The sequence below is a fragment of the Leptosomus discolor genome, chromosome 2 (assembly GCF_034619465.1).
Source record: "Leptosomus discolor isolate bLepDis1 chromosome 2, bLepDis1.hap2, whole genome shotgun sequence".
NCBI classification, from domain to species: Eukaryota; Metazoa; Chordata; class Aves; order Leptosomiformes; family Leptosomidae; genus Leptosomus; species Leptosomus discolor.
This window is the reverse complement of record NC_141392.1, coordinates 100,143,412-100,162,573: the sequence shown is the minus strand read 5'-3', so window position 1 is coordinate 100,162,573 and position 19,162 is coordinate 100,143,412. Positions and strand designations below refer to the sequence as shown.

The 19,162-nt window shown below is 37.9% G+C and overlaps 1 protein-coding gene and 1 non-coding gene across 4 annotated transcripts in view; both read right to left on the bottom strand.

Moving 5' to 3' along the window:
• The window catches only part of BMP5 (bone morphogenetic protein 5), a 60,219-nt gene extending 52,731 nt beyond the window's left edge, over positions 1–7,488 (bottom strand). For all 3 annotated transcript variants that reach the window (XM_086461516.1, XM_086461517.1, XM_086461518.1), the window contains exon 1: positions 7,005–7,488. In XM_086461516.1, the coding sequence (XP_086317642.1) occupies positions 7,005–7,488 (484 nt within the window). The remainder of the gene's footprint in view (positions 1–7,004) is intronic.
• Positions 7,489–14,041: 6,553 nt separating this feature from the next.
• LOC147416046 (small nucleolar RNA SNORD36) lies at positions 14,042–14,115 on the bottom strand. Its single transcript, XR_015183395.1, has one exon. It is a non-coding gene; the product is annotated as a small nucleolar RNA SNORD36 (small nucleolar RNA).
• Between the last annotated feature and the right edge of the window lie 5,047 nt (positions 14,116–19,162).

The window sequence follows — 19,162 nt, the reverse complement described above, 5'->3', positions numbered from 1 at the left end:
GCACACACATACTGAAGGGTGGGGGGAGCTGTATTTTATTTTGCAAGGATGAAAAGTTTTGCCCAGGAAGCCAAGTGCCTGGGGAGGTTGAGATAGTTGCTCTGCCACAAGTGATTGAGAAGAGAACTGCTGCCTTCACCTGCAAGGCTTACTAGGAGAAGAAACCCATATCTGGGCTCATTTTCTCTTTCATTTTCACATTATCTGTCTTTATCATGTTGTTTGCCCTTTCTCTGTCTGCATGCACCTTCTTCTTTCCTACACTTTTGTAATTCTACTGGCATGAGAAATTATCTCAGTGCTACATCACACTCCATGTAAGGCACAGAGAAGCCAGACTAACTATTCTGCTCTCTTATCCAGTTCCTGCAGATGCTGTTTCTCTGTTGTGAATCTTGCCCATACCCAGCAAGTCTGTGTCCAGCCCTGCACGCTGGCTGTTGCCTACTGAGAAGAGGGCTGTCCTCCCTGTAAGTCTTGATTTGTGCTTTGCCATTTTTCTCTCATGCCTGCTCTCATTCCTATCCTCTCCATCTCCCGTGGTGTCACCTAGTCTCACCACTTCTCGGACTCTAATCCCTTCTGCAGCCAAATGCCACTGACATAAAATTAAAGTTCAGTGACCCTGCCTAGACAGCAGGGATTAGAGACAAGGGAAAGGACAAGTAGGAGAGGATGGGGAAAAGTGTGGGAAATAATTATAAAGTCTGGTAGCAGCCAGAGCTCTCCTGAAGCCCTGGGGAGCCTTTCTTTAGCTGGAGGCTGCAATTGGCACTTCATAAACTGTTCATTCTCAGCTATGTGGAAACACCAAATGACACCTAGAATGATCAGACTGTAATCAATCAATTTTCTACAAAACTCTATTAGTTTGTGGGCCTATGAAAGGAAGCTGAAAGGAACCGCCATGGCTAAAAAGAGAAGAAAAAGGAACTGCCCATGTTGTAATTACCTTCATAACTCAGGCAGTAAGTAGGCAGGTAGCCATGGTAAAATTCTTTGCATAATTTAACATTCAGAGAAAATAATAACAGGAGCAATAAGTGTGGGAGATCACTTATGTGCCAAAGTTGTCCTGTTATTTAAGCAAATAACCCAGGGTTTAGGAAGAGAACCAAGAGGCTCTTCATCCACGCCATGGCAGGAGGATTCCTCCGCACAGAGGCGTCTCCACAAGCCTCCTTCTTTCTCTTTCATGGCTAGCCAGACTCACTCCAAAATTATGTTTTCCTGGGAAAATATGTACTGTACAATACATACAATCCCCACCCCACCCAAAGTCTGTGTTTAGTCTGGAAGGAGCACTTTCTAAAGAAGAAGCGGAACTGGATCAGCCATTCTTCCCAATGGGAAAAAAAAATTAATAATAATATATATTTTTATATATCCATACATATATATAGCTTTTCACCATGCACGTCTAACCATCTGCTAAATCAGTTTCTCTTCAGTTATCTGCAATTTCTTTCAAATCTGTCGGTAAGGAAAGTCAGACAGTTTTATACCCCAGTTAATGGAGAGCTTGACATTTTTTTGGCTGGGTAGATACAATAATTTACTTGGATTTAAAGTGTTAACTTTGGCAAAAAAATTAATTGACAGTTATAAAAACATTATTTTGTTAGATGATATTTATGGATCACACACAAACTTATTTTGAGGTAGAGCTATATCATTCATAAGGTTCATGTAACATGAGAGATTTCAAAGGAAATATAAAATACTTCAATATAAAACAACAAATGTAGTGTAATTCCAAAAAGAAATATGGAGAATATTTCTTGCTCAAAAATCAGAAACAATCCCTAACAATTTGCTCTGTCATTGCACAAAAATCGCGATGTCTAATTAACTGTAAGGATTGAGTGAGGATTTTTAGGGAATGTCATTCTGTGCCTAAAGTCCTTTTGTTCTAGAAATAAACCCATTTTGCAAAAAGCTGTCTTAATATTCAATTTGACCATAGAAAATTATTTCATCATTAATAGTTATTTCTAATGCTTGATTGCATACATAGGTCACAACAAATTAGTTCAGTTAACTGATTGGGTGACTAAAATTTTATTAAAGGAAAAAAAAATCTCAGGATTTCAAGATGCCAGCGAGGTCTACTTTGGGTGAAGATTGAATGAGACCCACTTAGTCTAATTTATTTTATATTTTATGTAAAAGTGAAAAATACTACTTATTGACTTTGGGTTACCCTTCAGAAAAACTTCACAAATGTTTTCGCATTTTTTCCCAGTATTGATCCAACTCCACAAATAAAGACATGGGGTCTATTTGTTATTTAACAAGTTTTATCTCTGTAATAGCATCGCTCTGTCCAAGGCAAGATAATAGCACTATTTCCGTCACTTCAGCTAAGGCTGTGTCAATATTTTCATTAGAAGCCTGCATTTTATGGACTAAAACTGCACCACAGCCAAGGAAATTCACGTAAGGTTAAAATTAAGACAGAAACATCTGAAATGCAGTGGAAAAGAAAGAAAGAAAGAATGTTCATTCCTAAGTTTAGAGAAGACAAGTTAATGATCCTGAGGCCTTTTTGCGTGTATCATTCAAACATAGCTCGCCTTCCACAGCTCCTGGCATTTTATAGCTTAGCACTCCATATCCCTCACTGATGATCTGTTAGCTGTGAGTGGAAGGTTGTAGAAACTGAATTAGTTTAATTTAAGAAACCAGCTACTATATATGCTCAAGGTCTGATTGCAGTTAGGAATCCTTTCTTTTTCGCGAGTAACGAAAATATATTTGTACAGGTATTCAGTGTGGATTGATGTACTGTAGGTTTCTCAAAGTTGTATAAAAGTTGTTCTCTGCCATGTTACCATTCTCCGATGAACACAATGGGCTGTAAATCTTGTGAATTTATGCATTTGCTTAGCGATTCAGGTTTTAAAGAAGAACGTAATCTTCAAGACAGTGTGCAAACTTGAGTTAGACAAACTGGAGAAATATGAACAGTCCTTTGTGCCTCAAACAGGCAAAATTTCCTTTTATTTCAGTGTCTGACTTAAGAACTGATCACAGCCTGTGTGGTTTAAGGGTTATTATAATTAAGATTGCAGAATCACATTGTGTGTGAAGAATGAAAGTTGTCTTTCTGCGGTGTGTCGGTTACTTTAAAAGTCTCCATATTATTGTATCCTTCTTTAAATTAACATGTGTAGGTCAGGGTCACACATTTTATAATGATCTTCACATTTGAGATTTTGAAATCAATTTTAGATGCTAAGAAAGAAAGCATAACAGAAAATCACAAAACTTGTATATATTTATCCCCTATCTTGTAGAAAGTTCATATCAATTCATAAGAAAATATGGAGAAAGAGAACAGAGCTCCTTACCAAAATGCAGCAATATGTTAGGAAAAAAAAATTACAGATGTGTTGTAAACAAATGAAAATACAGACCATTTGAATTGTATGAGAAGGAACACTTAAGTACAGTGGATTAAATGATCACTTTGACGCTAATGTAAAATTTAGTCCTCAAAATTTTTAAAAGTAGTTTGTTAAAGTGCTGCTAGTTCTCCAAGCCTCAGCCATGTATATACTTTTTATTCAATCCCCGTGTTTTGGTGAGAGGTGAAGAGTGGGAACACTAACATTTATCTTAACAAAGTCCTTCCCTAACTAAATTTTGAGTGAGCAGAGAAGTGAGTAGGACTACATGAGTATTATTTGTCTGTTCTCTGAGGAACAGGGTATCTGATATATGTCATTTTGGGAGACTGGCCAAAAAGAAGATGCCAGAACTCTAAACAGTCAGGGCTTTGCAACAATATGATAAAATATAACAGGATAAAAAACCATACAAGTGAGGAAAACAAAGCCCTGAACTTGCAAGTGATATAATAAGATCTTTGAAAATGCCAGTGTATTTAGTGGAGGATTTATTCTTTGACTACTGGACCAACCCCAGTTAACTCTTCTGTTACACTCATCAATATTTATGGAGAGCTGCCAAAGCACAGTCTTATACAAAATACAGCACAAGACATAGTCTCTGTCTTGTCGAATCTTGCAAGAAAGAAAGAGATGGAAATTTTTGTATAGATTCCAGTATAAAGAGCAGGTGTTTACAATTTTAACTTCAGGAGAAGTAAATGGAGACTTTTTTTTCTCCTTGGTTTCTTGACAGAATTATAATTGCAGTTCCCTTGATGATAGTTTTCTAAATTTGTTTTTAAAACTGAGGTATTTGCAACTCTGACAGGTTGATTTTTGTCAAAATTAGCATAAAAATTTCAATTTTTATTATTTAATATAAGATTATTTGTCCTTGTTTATTTTTTTACTTTACCCTTTAATCTTACTCAGCCTTTTCAATCTTATGCTTAATAATTCCTATCCAACATCTCAGCTACATATTTCTTGTTTTAGTATATATGATTTAAATTATTATAACTGGCCACAGCTATATACATACGTTTCAATTTAAAATATCATGATGATAAATAAAGCTTTATAATTACACCTTATGTAATCAATGGTGTGCAAGTATGAACATGGTGAATACTATTTCCAGAGCAGATTAATTTGATGCAAGTTGACTGAGGCTTCAAATCTAAAACCAGTTGAATTATTACTGTGCTGCACCAGCATTTATTGATTTTAAGGTACAGTGTTAGCATTCACTTATCACTGCGTATTTTTCCTCATTGTACTTTAAAAGAGCTTGCCCTCATCTGTCACGATCTTATACTGCATAAATCATATAAAATGGTTACCTGTTTCCATTATTTATTTTATTTTTATGTTAATTATACTGAAACATAGGATTGTTTAATAAAAATGTTGAAGCTAATCTGTATCGGTCATCAATATTTCTTACGCATGTTACATAGTGGAATGTGCGATAAACCACAACATCCAACATGTATGGAAGGGCATTTAAAGTGAATTAGGATTTAGGCTCACTTAGAGCTGAGTCATTTTAATTTTACAGAGGCCAAACAAAACCTGGTATTGACACGGTATTTTCTAATAAGTTAATGGTGTCTATTAATCATAATCACTAGAAAAACCAAGCCTCTCGCCCCCAGTTTTCACAGTTTAGAAACGTAAGATATGCTTTAGCTTCTCAAAATGACTTGCTTAAGGCAACATTGGCTTCCCAGCAAAATGAGACAAATATTAGAAACTTCAGTCAAGGTAAGACACTCAGTGGAAACATGCATTCTTCCAGAGAGGGTTTTTGTCTGGGGAAGTGCATCAGGATCAGACTAGGACATATCTGACACTGAGCCTTCAAAGGCTTCTACTCATGTACTGCAAGAAGTCCTCTTGAAATCAAAGATGTTTCATGAAATCAAAGGCTAGGTCCACTGTAAATATTCCTCAGGGCCACTGGTGAAATGGTCTGTGACATATTTACTAAGGGAATTTCTCAGGACACACGAGGAAAGTTTTTGCAGGATCAGGGCCTTGACTTTGGGCTTAGGAGATCAGAGCATTTCCTATTTTCCTTTATAACATTGCCATTTTAAATTCAGCTGACTCCAGATACTCTGAGTAAATCAAGGCATACAATGATAACTTAAAAGTAATACATTGATAATATGTAACTCTTTCTTAAGGATGAGGAACACATTTTCAAAAAACAGATTTAACTTTTTTCTAGTCTGCTGTTTCAGGAGCAAGAGCAACAAGTAAATGTATTTAGAGTTATGGACATACGTTAGTCTTAAGGAAAAAGATCTCAGAACTGAACACCTCCTTAGGTGCCAAATAATTAATGAAAAGTAATTTTATTATTATGGTAACTGAACTCTAGGGTGTCATTTACCTACAAATTTGAGTTGTTGAGTATTTTAGTGTTTGGAAACATTTTAATCCTGCAGCACGGATTAAAGACCTGGTAGACATAAAAGGTACAGAATGTGTGTAATAATCTGAAGGTATTTTGGAACATGTGACGTTGTTTAAAAAGTTTTTACAGAAAGTATTATCCTGGAAAGTAAGTGTTCATCAGATTTTCTACTAGCTTATTGAGAAGCCTCAAGTTTTCGATTAAATTTCTTGCTATTCAGATTAAATGAGAAGGGTTTTCTAAGCAGCATTTAAATTTTAAATGCAGCATTTAAAATACTTATAAAAATAGTAAATACATTTCACGAATTATTTGCAGCTTTCTTAGTGAGATTTACGTTAACTTCTATTAAAGAAATCTGTAACTGCTTTTTTAACCACAACATATCTTGTAAGCATGTTTATTATACTCAGAAGCCAATATAATTTAGTTTTATCAGTTTTTGTATCTGAATTTATACCATTTTCAAAAGCATTCTTTGCTTGCATGTTTCAGATGTTTAATACTCTACTTGTCATTTAATTTATTTATGACACAGAAAATAAGAACCATCACAGAGCCTGAGCACCGTGGCAGTATAATAAAACACAGTCTGTGGTTATTAAATAGAAATAACAAAGAAGCAGCAACAGATTATTTAAAATCCAGCAATCCAGCTGAAAAGATAATAAAATTCTTACTCTTACCAACAGAAAAAAACCCAAAATAACCTAAGATTTTTTTTTTCAGAAATGGTTTAACTTTTCCCTTTTCATAACATTCTAGGCTTTAAAATATTAACAACCGATGTTTGTTCATGTCTAAGCTTTAAGCAAAACAGTGAGGGAAATAACCGAGCACTAGGCATAAGTGTTTGATTTTTTTGAGATTTAAAAAAAAAAGAGAGTTAGTTGGCCTAAGGCTAGAATTTTCATTACATCAATGAAAGAAAGAAAACAGGAGCCAGCAGAGGGGAGTTATAGAAACTGACTTTATATAAACAGTGAGAAAAATCTTTTTCCATGACCACCTACAATGTAGCTACTTTACTATCAGCACGACTTTTCTCTTACCAGTGGCACAGCAGCCCGGGCCCAATCCTGCTGTTTTAGAACAGGTTACGGTCCGGCCGAGAGGTTTGCCTCTTACAAGATCAGGGTAACAGTTTGTCAAAGAGAGCAGAAACAAAAAATTTTTCCACATACCTAAATTGACAAAGCTCATGACCATGTCAGCATCATTCAGAAAGTTGGTGTCGTGCAGGCTGGCTAGGGGAGGATTCTGTGTGGTCAGGGGTGTCGTGCGAGATAATTGTATTCTCCGTGAATATCCGTTTGGAGAGGCAGGGTATCCTTTCCGTATCCCTCTGCTCTCCCCTGCCATTGATCCCTTTAGTGAATATTCCAGCTCCTCAGTATCCTCTTCATTTGTCATGGCATTATACAGGTCCAGCATGAAGAGGGGTGCAGAAGAAGCCTGCTTTCCTGGTGAAAATGGTCTGGGTCTGTGAGGTAAACCCAGGATAGAGAGAATCTCTCTCTGAATCTCCCTTCTCTCATGGTTCCGCAGCCTCCTGTAAATAAAACTCGAATGGACATGATTGTCTCCTAAACCTCCCTGTGCGTGACCCACCAGAACCCAGCAATTCCAGAGCAAGCCCACGAAAGCTTTGAGTGCAGTTAGGTTCATCTTTGAAAAGAAAAAGAGTAAAGAAAAAAAAATATTAAAAAGTATTTTCTCCTACTTGTTCTGAGTTCCTATGAGGACTGCTTTCCCAGTGGCTGAAAAACAAAATTTACCTATTCTTCATGTCAATGTCATCTCTAAACGTAACATCTTTGGTGATTTCTCTCCCCCCACCCTGTTTAAATATTATGGAATGTGTCAGGTTGCAGTTATTTCTAAGAAAGCTGAAATTCAGACTTCCAATTTTCCACTGTTGTTATCGTTTTTTCTGCATTTATGGAGCAGAAGACCAGTATTTTGTCAGCTGACCTAGGCATTCCTATATAAACCTTAGATAACCAGGTCTTTGGTGGGGAGCTGTATTAGCAAGAGCTGTTCTTCTGACACATTGTAGTTCCCAGAGTTATCTTCCCTTGTTATTCTGAATTCTTCATACACCTTGCGCTCTTCCCAAGATAAAATCCTGAGTCACAGATTTGTCTTGATCTGTACCTTGGTGGTGTAACACATATTTGTCCAGCAGCCTGGTGATAACTTTAACATCTTTTGAATCGCTTGAGTGTAATTCTAAAGCATGTACTAATCAAATTAATGTGTTGCCATGAATTTACTCGCAAAAAAAACCCTTCTGTAAATCCATTCAACTCTTTTCAGCTTCTGAACTGTTATTTCCAACTCTAGCAGGCACAAATATAACAGCTCTCTTCAAGAGAGATCTAAAGACTAATGTAAGCACAACCCTGCTGGGAAAGAAGAGGCTTCTCATTGTAATTTGAAACGGGTATAGCAAAAAAGTCCTTAACCCTTCTCTTGCCAGACAGAGCTTTAAACCTGCCCCCCCCCACACACACACACGCAATTAACAGTAATATATCTAATTTTGGCTGTCGACTGTTTTTTCCCTAACAGCTCGTAGAATCAATTTTAACTTTAACAATTTTAGGATGTAGAGATGGCTAAAGGTATGGTGTAAGGTGGAAGCTCTTGTGAGTCTCCCTGTGGGTCTATGGTTTAGTAAACTTGAATAGGGAACAGACTAAAATAGCAAGTCATTAATTCAAGACATGTTTATATTTTAGGTAAGTTTAGCAAACAAAGGTGACCTTCTTAAACTCTGTAGGAAATTTTGTTGGTGAGGCTTGATTCACTCTTTTTTCTAAAAATGTTGGGAATGCAATCTGAATGAAAACAAATTTATTCAGCAAACGAGATTTCTTGTTGTGCATAGCCAATGGTGTAATTATGGTTATACTCACAACATTCATAAACTGTAATTTGCAATGATAATTTATTCAAAGTACATTTTGACTCATAAATCGCTATACTACATTTCCCAGTAAATACCAAAAATTAAAATTTAATCCCACAGCCTATTATTAACTGAAGAAAGAAACAGCTTAACTGAAGAAATAAGAAGCAGCATATAGATTTTAAAGCTGCTGCCCATGAAGTTAAGGTTCAGCTTAGAATTTTTTGACAGCCAGCAATTGGTGTTTTCCTCTCACTTAAACAAAATCACAACGTTAAATTTCATATTACTCAAATTATTTGTCATTTTCCCCACTCCTATAATTTGCCTTTGGTCTTGAAGAGAATTTCCTTTGATGAAGAGGAGAAAAAAGGTTAATACATGACTCTCAGGAAAAAAAGTAGGTTTCTAAAAATGCATTCCGTCGGGTTTTCCCTTACATGACTAGCACCTACTCATCAAATCACACAGTTCTTGAGTAAACTTGGGAGTGTGACAGCAAGTATAGTGACACCCTAAGAAGTCAGGGACAATTTATCTAGTATATTATGCACAAACGAGCTTTTCTCAGATATTGTGAGTCCTAGCCTATATTTACAGTCTAGTCCAGCTATCATTAAAATATAGCTGATTGTCTTTCATAAATCTGCACACGTAATGGACAACGCTTCTCCCAAGGAAGGATTTATCTCATACTAGACCAGCTGAATTAACACTAAAATTAATTATAAAGCTATTTAGCAAAAGTCCTATTCTTCTCAGCAGAAGAGCAGTCAGAATTAGAATATGTTTTCTCTCCTCATTGAGGTTTTCCCTCAAAATCCATTTGTTATAAGAAAAGTATTCTTTCCTGGTTTTGTTTTGCTTTCACTTGTCCTGCTCAGACAGTTGCAATGATACATGAGACTTTACTATACATACGTCTTTTTTTAATTTGGCCATCACATATCCTGCAACAAGGTTTATTTCTCTTTTCCAGAAATATATTTCCCTTTTTTCCCTAAGCATTCATAAAAGCCCATGGATTGATTGCTCAGAGGATTTAAGTCCTCAGCCCATCAGTATGTCCAGCAATAGAAACTTCCTATTTTATCCCACTAGAGTGTCTGGAGTTCCACATTTAGTTAATCTTTTCCCATTTAAAAAGCCAAAAATGCCCTCAAATTTGAGGGTGCTTTTATGTAGTAAACATTTTTCCAAACAGAAACTGAGTCAAAAAAACATATAAACTAGTAATCATATGTTTGACAAGAACAGCTCCTGCTATTTTCAGAGTCACGATCAAACATACAACCTAAATACAAAGGATTTATTTTACATTAACCTGCCCTTCACTGAGGCAGTAAACGTCCCTGATTAGAACACAAAAATAAAAATAAAAATAGATTTTATTAATATAAACACAATGCCCTTTTGTAATAAACCTGTGTTCCATAAACAATCATTGTTAACATGGATATCTCATACATGGGAGAGATAGCCATCTCTAAAAATGAAAGCCTTTGCTAAAGAAATGAAACGAATCTGTAACAGCTGATAAGTCCCATGTCATATTTCCAATATGAATCAATTTACTTCTAAAGAAAAAATACCACATGCAATTTCAGCATGTCAAGATACTTTATTTGATAATATATAAAAATAGATTGGCACAGATATCTGGATGTAGTTTAGGTTAGGGTTCAGTTTCAAAGACACATTAGATCTAGGTTTCGAGTTTTACAACAAAAAATTATTCTGAGCTATTTGCATAATACTGAAGCTTAAAAGAAATGCCACGTTCACGCCATTTTTAGATGAACTCAAATCTAAATAACAGTTGAGGTCAGTATAAAGTGTTGACGAAAAATCAAAACCAGGGGTTAGAACAATATCTTGTTAGATATTGTTAGAACAATAGAATCTCTGGGTTAGAACAATACCCCAGAGATTCCAGTTTTACCCTGCATCTAAAACTGAAATTTTGAGATATAAAACCTACACAGAGATAGTCCTTCTTTCTTCCCAGATGCTCGAACTGGAAGCAACATGAGAAATCACCTGACCAGCCTTGGTCCAGTCCTTTAAAAATAAAAGGAAAACTTTAATGACTCCAGAAGTGAGCTCCCATTAGGGACAGCTATCTGACAGAGGAGCACATAATCAATGGAGCACTGGGAGAGCAGGGTCTCAGAGGCAGGAGAGCAGCAGTGTGCCGTGCAGACACCCCTGGCAGTGCAATATAGGAAGCAGTTACATTAATTTCCTAAACAATGTGGCATATATGTACATAATGAGTGAATTCAGAGCTCCTTACAGTTGTACTAACCTAATCAATGTTAGAGCAAATATCATAAGAGAAATAATGAAACCCAGGAATCCAGATCTCACAATCTCAAATTCCAACGGATCATACCACTGCAATGGTGAAAAAAATTATAACTACCCAGCAGGTCACTGCAATCATTGAGGGTGTAATTGTTTTCACAGGTAATGTCCACTATTCAAAAATATATAAAATCAGTGGATGGCTACTGAATGTAGAATCCCTCTGGGTTCTCAGTAACACATCAACTGAGGGTGATTTCCCACAGCATTGATTCTCTTTAACTGTCTGACAAAATAGACCAAAATGCAGACCCTTTCCAAGATATATGCAGTCTAAATCTGCAACCTGTGCCTGCACACTGTATGATTCTACTGGCTCTTTCCCTCTTAATGACCAGCTAAATTTGGCATTCAGATCAATATTATGCATAAACAGATGATCCAGCATTAAAAATGTGCAAGTCTGTCCTCGTTATCTCTCTGAAAGGCTATTGCTGCAAAAGGTACATGGAGAACGACTTTTATGAAAAGGTTTCATGAAAGCAGGAAAATCATTTGAGGTTAAAACTACAGATTCCCCAGCAAAAAGAAAGCAAGTCATCTGGACTCTTCCTGGGACAGAAATGTTGTACAGACATAATCAGGCATACCTGTTATATGACCTGTATCCCAAGTCAGATTTAAAATAGTATGGACTGCATGAGGTGTACATTCGAGCCTTTGGACATAAGTATGCATGTGTTCACATGTTCCAAATGTCCAAGCAACAAAACATGTATGACATCTTTCTCTTTTTTTTTTTTTTATCCAGTTGGAATGTTGTATGAGAGTTGTATTCTTACCCTGAAAACTTAAGAAACACAAACATATTTTTCTGCATCAGTGAAAGATGTGTCTCCTAATGCAAAGGGAATTCCATTTGTAATGGACAGCATGAAAATTGGTAGAATTAGCTGCAGAAATTGGCAGTTGAAACATAAATTGAGTATGATATTTGTAAATGTCGCATATCGATATAAACCTCTTTTAGTCCAAATAATCTCACACTGTTTGCTAATTGATAGACAGGAATCATTTCAGATGAAGAAACACTACAATTTTTGGAACAGAAAACTTGTTCAATGTTATTACTTGATTTAACTTCATGTCAGGGCAGAAGGATAGCTGCTGTCCTGAACCACAAAGATAGCTGTGCTCTTCAATCATGGAGGAATTTTAGGATAACTGCTGGGGTTTTACCCAACATCTATACGCTTTACATGTATTCCTGGGATCATTAAGCATTGTATAGACAGAGTACTTCCATTTTATGCTGCAGGCAGGGGAATGTATTGCAAAATAATATTTACTAAGTGGAAGTGTTCAATACTTAGATTATTATGCTATTTATTCAGTTACCAACCAGTTTCCTGTAGCAAAAGAGTTTTTCATCCACAATTTCAAAAGCTCAGGCGAAATCACAAATCAGCCTAGGAGGTAAGTCATCAAGCATTTTATAGATGGCATTTAATAGAACACTTTGTTTAAAATTTACAGAAAGACCTCCAGCTTTAAGTATAATCATCTGTGAAGTTTGTTCTATTCATAGTACACGCACAATGTTGTAAAGCTATCAGCACAGAACAGTCTGTAGCATTAAAAACATGCTTTTCTTTAACATTAAAAAAATGGGGAAAAATAATTTTGTAAGCTACCTGAAGACTTTTTTTTTTTAAACTTGTGGTGTTCAAGGAGCCGGAAAAAAAAGAAATACCTGTTTCACACATACACTTCAGAATACATGAACCACAGAATATATAATTAATAATATGATCCAACATCAGAATGCTGTCATTTGCATAATTTACAAACCCAAAGAGCTCCCAGAAATCCCCAGTGATTTACAATAAGCCTGTAATTAGTTGCAAAAAACAAAAAAAAAAAAAAAAAGAAGAAAAGGAAAAAAAAAAAGAAACAGAAGAAAAAACAAACTGCACTGAGACAACTACAAAACACTTGGACAAGAGCAATATTCGTAAGTAGCAAAGCATAGCACTTTTTCAGATTATTCTTGGCTCGGTTTGTAGAAGGGTTTTATTGTGCCCCAGCTGCAGAATGGTACTTGCTGGTCACCTTATTCTCTGGCTGCAGCACGACCATAAGCATTTTGTGGTGTTCCCAGGCTGGCCCCAGCCCTTTTTTTTTGGGGGGGGAACCTCTTTTGCCTCTTGCTGACAGTCTTTTTGTTTTCAGCTGCAGATATGTATAGAAATCCACTCATAAACGGATGCCGTCTAGGTAGCTGCACTGCACTATCATTCCTGTTGTGAAATACTCTACCTATCTAAATATAGGAATTATTTCTTCCCTCGAGCATTTTGCTACTAAATTCTATAGCCGTGGCTTTAGCACCTCTACTGGCAACTGGATGATGCAGCAGTCTCTCAATTTCTGTGAATTAGTTGGGGGGGGGGGGTTATGCCTTTTTTGTGTGCTTTGATTTGTACACGTTCTCCCTCTCTTTCCTAAACTTCCTCTCATTACAGCTCTCTACATTTAGTCTACCACTTGGATGTGCTTCCTCGATCCCACATGGACTTTCTTTTCAGCTTTTTAAACTTTAAACCTTTTTTTCCCTACCATCTCCATTTTCACATTTCTTCTTTCACTCCTCATGTGTCTGTAGACAGATGTTATTTTCTTCTTTTAAAATTACTTCCTTTGCTTAGCAAAGTCTCTCGTTTTGTAAGAGATCAGCTGGCCTCTCAGGCAGTAAAAGAAGAGCTGCTGCTCCAGTACTTTCAATTAAGTGAGCACTACCATGAATCACGCAGTCCTTGAGAGACCAGTCATCTTGTGCTGTTGGAGGAGGATTGCGAAAGAAAAAGATGTGCATGGGACCAGGGCTAGACTATGCACACCCTAAAATCTTTTGTGTGTGCTGACTGATCTTTCTACATGGATTTTTTCAGGTGTGGGATCCACCAGGGAGGTAGGTCAGACCTAGCTGAGGAACTGGCAACAACCCAGCTACAAAATGCTGTAAGGTTTTCACCACAATGGCATTTTCAGGAAAAGAGACAACATCACAGTCAGCTAAGAATCAGCAGTACAGTACCAGGGATTTTGTGAATTGTCCAGTAATACTAGCAAATGATGTTCCGCTGGCACTGTTTCCATACTAGCTCTGTCAGAAAGGACATTATTTGTATCCTGTGGGTTTGTACTAAATTATCATCATAAGAACCCTAAGGATGGTAGCAACCAAGCTGCATTGAGAGAGGCAAGTGTGTGAATATGTCATGGAAACCATTTAAACTCTCTAGGGTTGGTTCTATTCAATTAGCCAACACGCAGTAGCAGTGTGGTGGCAACGGCCATAACATAAGTCAAGAAAAGTCTTTAAAATAAAATACTGGTTTCCTGTATTTCTTTCATTCGACCATACTCCCTTCTAATATATAATGCCTTTATCTTGCAAAATGATTATAATTGGCCACAGCTGATGAAATTTATTTAATCAACAATCATTGCCAAAATTTACTACAACAGTCTGTTCAAGCCAGAATTTGTTACACTGGCAAAACAAAGGAATAAAGCGAAAAGCCAGTTTACGCTGCTGGCCTAGAAACCCCATTTGTTTCCCTCAGAGCTTTGTTACAGTGGTTGAGAAGTACCGTACAAGGTATATACTTACTTCGCATTAAAATCTCTACATTGAATTGAAAGATCACTTCAGCTGCTAAGCTTTCCTTTGTGTAGCCAGAGGTCTGAAAATGTGATCTGCATGACATTAAACAGGGTATTCCATGTCCCTTGTGAACCAGGCTGGGGCAAGAGAAGCATGATTTTCATTGCAACCTTTGCATCAGAAACTGCATTGTAATCTCAACATGGTGGAGACACACGAGCAGTCCTTCATTTCTTCTTCTTTAGCTTTACTACCTTCAGTGCACCTTCCTTAGCATTCAGACCTGTAATTTGGAACAAATGGTATTTCCTGGAGGAATTCTAGTTAGGCCATGTAACTTATAAGACAGCTACAGATGCAGACTGGGACTGCAGCACAGTCTTTTCCTTTGGGAAGTGGATTCACAATGGTATTTTCATAGGTTTTACTATTTGTTGTTCAGTGCTACTTATAAAAAAATGTGCCTCTCAAGAAACTCAGCACTGAATCATGAAAATAAACTGGATATTGTTCATTCGTAGCTTAGATTAGGATGATACATGGGGAACCTCTTTAGTTTACTCAGTTTTATATCAATAGTGATTGACAGGTACAGCTTATTTCCACATAGCCCAAGCACACATGTACTTTCTCACAGAGATTTCTCAGAGCAGATGCCCAATATTTTCTGTGCTCATTTTCTCCTCTTTATCACCCTTTGGTGATAAAATGTGCACTGGGACAAATCCATGAGAATTTTCTATAACTTTGAGGCAGCTATTTTCCATACACTCCTGTGAACATCGCTAGAAGCAGACGTAATGGGCTGCCGGGAAAGCTTCGGCCTCAGCTTTGCTATCCACCTTTGAGATGCTGTTGCCTCCAGCTCTGGCTGCATCTTCCTCTGATATGAAAAGGGAGCTGGAAAGCCAAAGTCAGTCTCGTGGCAGGAACATTTTACAATGATTCATTCTGAGGTCCAAGGTTAACTAATTTATTTGTTGTCATTTCTTCATTGTAATACAAAGTTAATCAGTCTTCACAATATCTGTAAAGAATTGTGAAGTTTGTTTTCCTTTATTTGTAAACCTTTGAAGAACTAAAATTCTCTGCTTCCAAGCAATGAAGGATCCTCTTGATATAAATGAAAAAAGAAAATATGTTTATACTACAGGATGGCCAGAAAGCTTCAAAACCATAAAACTTCTGGCTTGCTTAATGTTCTCCTAAAAAACATAAAGATGACCAAACAGATTATTTGTATTAAAAAAAAAAAAAAAAAAAAAAAAAGAAACAAACCTTTTCGGTCTAAGAATTTCTTTGCCAAGTTTCAATCTAAAATTATTTTTTATGGCTACATTATAAATTGCTTAAAAATGGTCTTTATAATGGAAATGGTGACAGACTTAACTATGGCGGCACTAGCAGGCGCCAGCGTAATTACAGTCTTCTCAAGACATAACTTATTACAGGCTACGCAGCAGAGCCAGTATTTTGTATTTTAATTAAGAAACCTGGATTTTGTTTGTAATAATTGACTGTTATGCCGCCCGTCTTGCCAGGACGCTCTTGTAAAAGAGGCTCTTGCCTCTAGTAGTCTTTCTTTGTTAAATATTTAAAATATATTTTATATCGTTGACTGGAAGATTGCATGTATTTTATAGGTCATTATTAGCTGTCTTTCGGTGCCTTCAGTTGTCCTTTATTTTTTTAATGGAGATTTTTGTTCCTCTCATCTGTGATCAGAAAAGGTTTGCATTTTGGTGAAACAGAATACTGCAGCATCTGTGTTATCTGCCTTAACCGGTACCACGCAGGCCTTCCCCAAGAACGCTGTGCTCTTCGGTTGGGCTCTCCTGACGCCCAGACCCCGTCCCCCAGCGGCACCGAAGCGCTCAGCCCTTCCCGGCGCTGCCCTGCCGATGGCATCGCCCCAGCGGCCGCCGCCGGGCAGCTCCGCCGAGGCGCTGCGGAGCTCTCCAGCCCCCGGACCCCGGCCCGTGTCTCCCCCTGGCAGAGCGGCTCCGTGTGCCCCCCGGGCCGGAGCAGCCGCCAGGGCAGGCGGCGGCCCCGGGGACACGGGCTGCTGGCGGCGGCGGGGGGCGATGCCGCAGGGGATGCTGCCACCTCCCGGCCCCCGCAGCCACAGGCACCCTCCGCCGCTGCTCGGGCTTCGCCTCTCTGCCTTCATCTCTTCCCGGCTGTTCTTTCGCGCTGCCGGAGCGTGTGTCCTCCCGCAGCCAAGAGTGACAAACGGCATCAGCTCTTCACGCCACAAGCGCTGGGCGTCGCATTTTGACGGGAAAGCCGTGGTGATAATGAGGTATTCACAGACCGGCCTCGGTAGGCACAAAATTAAGTAGGTCACACCAGCACATGTGTATTTTAACGTGCCATAACAGGAGTACTACACAGGCACATACACACACAAGACTGACAGAAGCATTTAACATTGTTAGCTGAAAAACAAAATACGAATTGAAGCAGTACAGCACTAAAAGAATATGTTTCTCAAATTACTAAGTTTTTTTTTTTTCAATGCCTGACTGGCACTGAGTGCAGCAAAGACTTGGCTAAAACCGTTCCTCGCAGCCCCTTTCCTTCTCTCTGTTTGGCCTCGAATGATGCTGTTCTAACACTATGCAGTCATTTTCCGCCAGGACTATTTACCAACCAGAGAGATTATCAAAGTTAATTATGTCACTTCCTTTCTTTTCTTCAACACACTCCCAGGCTAAGAAAAGAGATAAAGGAGTCAGCCTCAACAGAGATCTCTCCCTGCTTCCTCCTACAGAAGCTTGCCTCCTGCCAACAGGACCTTCAACAAGCCTTTGCTGCCTTTGGATCTTCCAAGTGGAGCACAGGGAGACAAGAATAAGAGATAAACTACCACTACATGGTTTGGGGGAAAAAAAAAAAAAAAGGCAAGAAAATAATGGCATTGTCTTGCGATTTTCTTTTGGGTCATGAAACACCTATTGGTATTATGTTACCAAGAGTTATAATTATGAGCAAACAGCTAAATGAAAATGGAAATATAGTATTAGTTTTTATTTTGTGTCCTTGGAGATCAAATGCAAAGTGAAGAGAAGTTTAAGGGAGAAATACACAGTAAAAAAAAAAATGAGAAAAAATGCACAGAAGTTATATCACAGGCCTTTCTCAAATATCTATATTTGAGGTTTCAGATATCTCAAACATCACTCTTCACCAGCTATTTATTAGGTGGCTTTGATGTCAACTGTGTGAGGAAAAAAGGCTGGAAAATATGCTTCAGTGATCATGCTCAGGCAGAAAAAATGGTGAACAAGCAATAATCTATGGGATGGCTGGAAAGGCTGGAGTCTGAGCCCAGCTGCAAACATCTAGCCAAGGTCCAGCAAAATCCCATTGATGCAGTGATGGATCATTTTCTGGATGCTGACTTGCACTTTGCTTTTAATCATGAGAAAAAGGGAAGCTTTTATGGTGAGATTTCAAGCAAGTTCCAATCAGCTGATGCTATGCGAGGGAAGGAGCACCCTCAGCCGCGTTGTCCAGGGGAAGAGGCACCCAGTGCTGCCTAAGCAGGGTTGTGAAGGTGAGAGGGAGGGAGCAGGGTGGGGTCCAACTGTGGGGATTTTGAAGAGCCAGTAGATTTGAGGACTGATAATGAAGAATTACTGCAGTAAGTACCACTGTAAGTTCAGTTCCATAATTTTTTCTCTGCTTGCCTATATGCTAAAACACCTTTGTATCTGATCCTCCAAACACAGCTCAAGCAATATTTCATCACACAGGCAATGAGGCAGACCAACAAACAGATTGTGTGTGACAATGAAAAAGAAAGAAAACACCAGCCCCATCATCTGACTCCTTTATCCAAACTGACTAGACTGATTGCCTTGACATCATGTTTATCAATTCCACATGTTTTTTGGGGTTTGGGGCCTTTTTCTAATTCCCAGAAAAGGATGCCTGCAAAGGTGAAAGCAGAAACTAGTGGAGTCCATCTCCTAGGAGTATGCATTTGACTGCAGCACTTTGTTATTTTGTGCTAGAGAAGGGAAGTTAATAAGGACTTTTAAAAACAGCAAAAAAATGTGAAAAGAGACATGTATTCCAAAAAGAAAATTCACAAAAATAAGGTGTGGCAGAACAAGCAAATAAAAGAGGATAATTCTGTCTTCTGCGGTCAAGAGGACAGCTATAGACACAGAAGTCCTTGAAAATCAAAAGCTTTTCTTCTTGAAGTGTCTCACCATGTGAACTTGAGTTAATGTCAAGATTTAGGCTATTCAAGAAGAGGAAGGTAACCAAAAATAGTATGGGTAGTGATTGCTAGAAACTAGAATTAGGCATCAGTCTCACAATGATAGGAGACTAATGAAACTAAATCTCTGTCACTAGATAACAATAACAGAAAAAATATAATAAGTAGAATAAAAGATTATGGGGTTCTATTGCAAAAAAAAAATACTATTTTTGCAGGA